We start from the raw sequence: 7,506 nt of genomic DNA on the forward strand, positions 1-7,506 counted from the left end.
CAAATATGCTTGAAAAAGTTATGTTTATTAACTATCTACTTTGCCCGACCCCAATCAAACTATTGAACGACATTTATCAAATGAACAAAAAACATGCACAAGTTCTTTTACAATTGACCTAGTGCAGAAGCCTAGAATAGAAGTGGAACCCATATAATCAACCTTTTAATGACACTAGTTACAAGTTTCCTCCATCTGTAAGATATGTGGGGTGTTTTTTATTTTTTTTATTTTTATTTTTATTTTTTTGAGAATATATGTCGGGTATTTCTCATGGAGAAAAAACCAAAAGAAAAAAATAATTACCCAAAATTGGCTATGTATATGCGAGCGAGACTAAGCAGAAGGAAAGATGTGCCGTAACAATGAAAAACTGCCCCAGTTTTCGGTCATTTTTTTTTCTGACTTTACAAAATCGTAAAGAAAAATAATTCTGGTTGAGTTTAGTTAATGGCAGTGGAGGATGATCATTTCTAGTTTTAGTATCAATGACAGGTCGATTTAGACTTGTTAAAAAAAAAATTGCGAAATTATAGCAAAAGGAGAATTTTAACTAAAAAAAATCAGAAGTCATTCAATCTTCTATATTAAGTCATTTTACCCAAACACCACCCCGACGATATATTTCTTATATGTTAGAGTGAGTAATCACTAACTAATTCATTTTCTTGACAGAAAAGAGAATTTCATTAATCTCAAAGCTAGAACGGCACATACAATAGATCCATATGTACTGCTTGTACCTTAAATCAATGGTCAAACAAGTAAGGGAAAATTGGTACCATCCACTAGTACAATATCGCTCAATTATTTTAAGAGGCTACAAGACTATGTAAAGTCATGTCACACTGGCCAATCCCTTTATTACTTCATTCTAGGGATTTATTCACATAATCAACTGCTTCTAACAGTCAGAATAAGAGCAAAAACAAAGGTATCTAGCTCGCTAGAGTTTCCTAGTAATTAAACTATAAATGCAGATCCTCTAGCTCCCCATTTCCAAAATGCTTAATCTTAAACTCCGACATAAGTACAAGATCAACACCCGAACGATGATCTTGTTACTCATTTTAAGTCGATCAGCTGAAATCAGCGGATGAGAACATGTTGATGGCACCATTATTCCAAAGGGATTGCCCCCTCGAATTGCATAATGGTAGCATGTTCTTCTCCCGGGACTCTAAAGCAGGCAACATATCCCTGTTGGATGAACACGAAAAAGGGATGTTGTGAATCCCTTCATACAAAATTCTCTTCAGATTTTCAGTCCCGTTTGTCTGCGGGAGCAAGTTCTTTATTATATCACTCTTCTCATCGTCACTTTCTTCGGTTTCATCATTCAAATTCTTCTCCACCAGCTCCTTGAATATGGAGGATTTGAGGAGGAGGCTGAGTGCGGTTGGGGAATTAGATGACTTAGGGGTGCAAGTAGGACTGATGGGGGGCATAGTATTCTGTCTTTGGAAAATGCCCCTAGTTCTTGTGGTGTCTATTTCCTCTACTGCGAATGAGTAATTCGGATTAAAGATTGACATTGGTCTCTCTTCCTTGCTTGGATTGTTGCTGTTGGAGTCAGCAATATTTGGTTTTGGTTGTTCTTGAGAATTAGCAACAAGTGAACTGGGTCCTGGTCTGAGCCATCTTATGTATGTGCTCAAGTCAAAGTTGGTCACAGCGTTTATGCCTCTGTATTCTATCGCTGCAATATCATAGGCGTGAGCTGCCTCTTCTTGGGTACCTGCAGTGATCATCAAACAAAACCAAGATTTAATTCTAGTCCATCGATGAAGGTGTTTGGTAATCAATTACTTACCGTAAGTGCCAAGATACAGATACTTGTTTCCAAACACTCTCCCAATCCTTGCTTCCCATCTCCCATTGTGATGATGCCTGCAGTTTCATCCAAGAATTAGTTCAACCTGAATTTTTGAGCTACAAATTAAAGATAAAAGGTCAAAAATCTATGAAGCTTAATTACCTTGCAACTCCTCTGTACTTGGATACACCTCTTGAAAAGCCACTGCTTCTTCTGTAAATAGATAAAAATAAAAGGGTCACTGACTTGAAATTTTCACAACAGTTAAGGTGGGCTTCTCAATGCTTATTAATTTTAAGATAAATAAATACCTTCTTAGAGAGGCCAAGTATTCTTCTTTTGTTAGGGTGTTCATTAGATCAATTTCATTCTCGTAATCAGACACCGGAAAATTTGTAAAAGTTGATGTTCCCCAGTACTTGAGTGCTGCCAAATCATATGCTCTTGCTGCGGATTCTTCTTCATCATAAGCCCCTGCATATACATTCTGCGTTAGATGATTCAAGATTTGCTTTTCTGACATGCAATTAAGTGGTTCTGAGCAGTCTAGCACTCTAGCTAGTAATTAAGTACTTACCCAGATAAACTTGCTTTCCCTTCTTCCTTTGTGTTGGATTCCAAGACCCCTTGTCCCATAAATGAGCTTCATATCTCCCTGTCCATCTATGCCTGCATATAATTTCTTTCCATTAGGCTTCTTCAACATTTAAATTTACATGAAAAGAAAAAAAGAAAAAAAAAACAATGTAAAAAACCTGCTGACTCCGCGAAATCTGGAACTTCTTTTGACAGTAGTAGTAGTGGTGGTGGTAGTGGTAGTACTCGATGGATGGTTAGGCTGTGTCTGCTGTTGTTGATCAGCATTATGACCTGCTGGTGAAACAGCCGTGGATGAATCCCTCCTCCTTCTCTTGACACACTTGTTAACCAAAGCATCGACTTCGATCATGCAAATTGGACGCTTACTAGGGCTCGTCACGAGTTCCGATTTCACACTACTAGCCAGCTGATCCATCTGTCAATACCAAACAACAAAAGACAATTGGTTTTCACTTTTCTGCTAGCTTTTGTAGTTGGAAAATAGAATGCAGATGTGCTAGTATTATATACATGTTCCTTTACTTGTTCTTATGCCTATTTTGTTCCCCATGTTCGATAACTTCGATGCCAAACTGAGACAATCATGTGCACTGTTACAAAGCTAGAGGCCGACTTCAGGGTCTGATCTGGTGAGGTATAGACAAAAGTCATCTTGAATATATACACAAGCCATGACCGAAATGATTGGTGTCTTTTTTGGCGGATCAAAGTGAACTTGCATATTTTCATGGGAGACAAAAAGTGAGGTTTGGCTTCTCCTAGATTTTAATATCCAAAATGCTTTATGCTTTTGTTTTCTGGGATAAGGAGGCATGAAGAACTTGTATTTTCTGTGGCTATTAGGCCAATTTTTATTTGTGGTCTTGTGCTTTAGTCATTACTTCCAGCTTCGGGTTCTTCATCCAATTAAGAGTTTATACTTCATCATGTTTTGATACTCAGTTGTACAGGCCCACTCAGTTGTATATAGGTATTTAAATTTGGAGTTGCTTTCAATAGCGTTAACTACTATGGAATCGAACCTTGTGATATAGATGCTTTCCAAATTACTGTTACGTAGATTAGTGTTTGTGTGCTAAAGGATATATTTCAAGACACACTCAAAACACTAGAAGTCTGGAACACTAAAACACATGCATTATGTGCATATATAGATAGCTGTTGTTTAATTGTTGGAAACTGCTTAATTCTAGTGAATATCAGGCATGGAGACATAGTGAAGTATTTATGTAATGACGGCTATTTTTACTGTTTGATACTCGGGCTAAAACTGAAATAAAGAAGGTTAGATTCCCTACTCACGACAAAACTTTACAGTAATATTACTCGGTCCTCGTAAGGTTTTGCCTACTGGCCTATGTAAAAAGTCTCATTCGATTAACAAAAATAAAATATTTTAACCTGAGATTGATCACATCCTATACCATTACCTAAACTTATTTTTCTTCCATTATTGCACAATGAGACTCTTAGAACTCAGTTATTTTCGTTTTCATGTTTGTACGTTGATAATACTTTTATTTACGAAGTATATGTAAGAAGCATAAGGAGGAGAAAACTAATTTTCTAATTTTATTCAAGAAAAGAAAATGTTTCTCCTTACATGTACTAGTGTATTACTGCTTTTAATAGTACATCAAAATGAAAATCGATCATCAACCTAGATTTAAAAGAAAAAAAAAAGAAAAAAAAAAAAACAGAAAACGTTTCTGACCATCTCTTATTTTCCCTTTGTCCCAATCCTACATTTTTTTTTTTACTTAATTACTTTCTAAACAAACCAAAAAAAGATGCATGTACAGAGCAGCTGCAAATCATAGTTTCCTTCCTTCCCTCTAATGCTCGTCACATGCAACCTCGGATGTTTCTCTTCCTTTCTCATCGATCCACTTCTTCTGTGTATCCACAATTAGACTTTTCTACTCGCCCATGCAAACTTGAAGAGCCTAATCTGTGTATGCATGACTAGCATGGTTGGCCAACACAGCACTCTAGAGCGCCGGAAAATCTAGTAAGGGTTGAGGCCAATGTCCCGGGCTTGAACGGCAACATTTCTATCTTCTCTGATTTCGCAACGTTGGGGTCCCCGGATTCAACGAAATATGCTCCATTCACCATCAAGTCTCCCTCGGATCTCCAATTCCAGTGCTTCCATTCCGACTCGTCTGTGTACTCCCTCTTGGTCACCTAGTTAATTTAACGAGAATTTGTTCATTGTTAATCAGGTACTAATGACTTATCACATATTTCAATTCACAAAATTTGTTCATCAAACAATGCGTGGATCACATATCAAAAGGCACTACATTATTATCAAACAAATTTAATGAACAAAATGCACAACATTATTATCAAACAAATTTGATAAATGTAGTAGTACACGAATTAACTGCATACCTCTTTTGCGACATGGCTTTCAGGGGCAATGTACCTGTTACCCTGGCTGATGATGGTAGGGTTCATGTTACCACCAATAGCATACATTATCCAATGGGTGTAGTCATTGTTCACCACGTGGAAGAATCCAAATCGGCATCTTGGCATTCTCTGAATCAACCCCTGCCCAAAGTGGTTGAACGCGACCGTTACTTGCATGATCTTGTCTTGAGAGTAGCTATTACTTGCCCCGAACAACATTGCCTGGATAATATAACATGTTAGATATATAATTATTCCCCCTATTAGTATAACATGTTGGATATCTATCTATCAGTGTTGATATATACCTCGTTGTGGTCAGTGAAGTGGGAGTTGGAGATGGTGATAGCAGTGGAACTCATGATAGCGTCAATGAGTCCGTCGTCGCACCTCGCCATGGAAACATGGTCGATCCAGACGTTGGAAGCGCCGAAGAGGGAGATGCCATCGCCATCGCTCCTGGTCCTAAAACCAAAATGATTCACGCAGTCTCTGATCATACCACCGGCTTTGGACTCAATGTCCTTAACGTGAATGTTCGTGATGATGATATTTTTCACATACTGAAGAGTGATACCACCACCAAAGGCAATCACAACATTGGCTCCTCTACCATCGATGGTTTTGTCACTTGTTACCATCAGCTCTTGTTGCAGACGAATCACCATGCTATGCTCAAAGATGATCCATAGAGGACCTTTCTGGATCACTGCGTCGCGGAGGGTTCCTGGTTTAGGGTTCACAATGTCGTCATCTGAGTCATCAGTGACAATGTAGATGGGCCCACCCTTGCCGCCGGTAGTCTTTTTGCCGAAACCCTTGACGCAATCGACGATCTTCTCCCGATTGTCGGCCCAATCAGGGTCACACCGCCAGCATGCGTCGATTGGGTTGGTGGCCTCGCAGGGACCGTCATATCCCTTGGAACCTCTCAATTTCCTTTTCGTGCTATTTTGCCCCATGATAAGCCTGCATGCATGCATATAATATCAATCAATTAAAATTAAAATTAACCACATGCATGTGATATTTGTTCTCGATTAAAGTAGTTTTATTAATTTTGGAGTGCAGAATGACATGAACGTACTCGTGTACGTCAGCATTGATCTCCTCGGTAACTTCCTGGGGATTTGGATGAACAGATTCCTCGGCAATTTTCATAGCAACAGCGGCTCGTTCTTTCCAGTACTCATCTTCCGCAGTATCATTTTCGGCATTGACAATTACAGCAACACAGGACAACAAAAAGAAGACGAGAAAGATTGAACCGAGTCTATTCAGTGCCATTGTCTGTGACATTTCTTCTTTTTGGGGCTTCAGATGGAAGGCCGAGGGCGTTATTGGAAGCAAGGTAAGATCTAGCCTACCCAGACCAATAGATTGAACCAACAAGCCAGTGATGCCTCCTACCTTTAAGCACAAGGTTTTAAAACATTTGGGAAAGATAGAGATGGATATGGCGGGAAGTGTGGGGAACCAACCTTACAGAAGATGGTTGACGGATAAAACCAGTCTCACCTTTGAAATATTCTTGTCCTAGTCAAAAATTAACTGATATAGACAAAGAATGTCTGGCATAATTCCTGATAAAATTTGAGGGGGTATTGCAACTCATCAAAATCCCACTCTTTTGAGGCGAAAATTTTACAATGTGCTTCATGTTACAATAAAATTCATTAAATATATATATATTGTTAAAAAGTATTGACTTACTTTGTAGAAAGTAAGAAACGTATAAAGAGAGATGAGGGGAAAATAGAGAAGTGTGTCATTCAGTCTTAGAGGCCTCCCTTATATAGAGGTAGGGTTTACATGATAAGTGTTTAAACTATTGAGATATTATATGTAGGTCCCTAACCAATAACGTGGACAGCCACATAAGAAATAATATTTACAACACTCCCCCTTGGATGTCCACCAATTGATGATGGCATTGGACGCGCTTATTGTTGCCTCATTAAAAACCTTGCCAGGTAACAAAAACCCAGTGGGATAAAAATAACCCTGGTCGAAGGACAAAAAGAGCACAACGCGCATATGTCCTAGGTAGCATGTTTCTTCATGCTCCCCCTGATTTTTGCATGCGTCGCTTGATAGCTTCGAGAGTCGTCTCAATCCGATCCCTTCCACTAACTTCTGGAAAGTACACTTAGGTAGAGATTTGGTGAATAAATCAGCCAAGTTTTCATCGGATCGAATTTGCTTCACTGCAATTTCTTGATTCTTTTGAAGCTCATGAGTGTGAAAGAACTTTGGTGCGATATGCTTAGTCTTGTCACCTTTGATGAATCCTTCTTTAATCTGAGCAATACAAGCAGTATTGTCTTCATACATGACTGTTGGTTTGTCGGTTACTGAAGGTAAATCACAGGTGCTTCGAATGTGGCGAATCATGGATCTTAACCAAAAACATTCTCGGCCAGCCTCATACAATGCAATTATTTCTGAATGATTAGAGGAAGTTGCCACGAGTGTTTGCTTAGATGATCGCCATGAAATTGCTGTGTCTCCACAAGTAAAAATATATCCTGTTTGAGAACGACCTCTATGCGGATCAGAGAGATATCCTGCATCAGCATATCCAACAATCGTGGGATTATCAACAGATTTATTTGTATAGAATAAACCCATATCTGTTGTACCACGAAGGTAGCGTAAAATGTCTTTTACGC

The 7,506-nt window shown here is 38.7% G+C and overlaps 2 protein-coding genes across 2 annotated transcripts; both read right to left on the minus strand.

The window, feature by feature from the left end:
- Positions 1-1,079: 1,079 nt before the first annotated feature.
- On the minus strand, positions 1,080-2,831 carry LOC112200443 (AP2-like ethylene-responsive transcription factor At1g16060). Its single transcript, XM_024341476.2, has 6 exons — positions 2,572-2,831; positions 2,394-2,485; positions 2,128-2,290; positions 1,979-2,029; positions 1,814-1,890; positions 1,080-1,738 (listed from the first exon to the last, which is right to left on the minus strand). The coding sequence occupies exons 1-6, from the start codon at positions 2,829-2,831 to the stop codon at positions 1,080-1,082; spliced, it is 1,302 nt and encodes a 433-aa protein (XP_024197244.1).
- A 1,278-nt stretch (positions 2,832-4,109) lies between these two features.
- LOC112200453 (pectate lyase) lies at positions 4,110-6,235 on the minus strand. The gene is made up of 4 exons (XM_024341485.2): positions 5,922-6,235; positions 5,143-5,803; positions 4,814-5,056; positions 4,110-4,603 (listed from the first exon to the last, which is right to left on the minus strand). Exons 1-4 carry the CDS (start codon positions 6,131-6,133, stop codon positions 4,382-4,384), a joined length of 1,338 nt encoding a protein of 445 aa, XP_024197253.1. The 5' UTR covers positions 6,134-6,235; the 3' UTR covers positions 4,110-4,381.
- Between the last annotated feature and the right edge of the window lie 1,271 nt (positions 6,236-7,506).

The sequence above is a fragment of the Rosa chinensis genome, chromosome 4 (genome assembly GCF_002994745.2).
Source record: "Rosa chinensis cultivar Old Blush chromosome 4, RchiOBHm-V2, whole genome shotgun sequence".
Lineage (NCBI taxonomy): Eukaryota > Viridiplantae > Streptophyta > Magnoliopsida > Rosales > Rosaceae > Rosa > Rosa chinensis.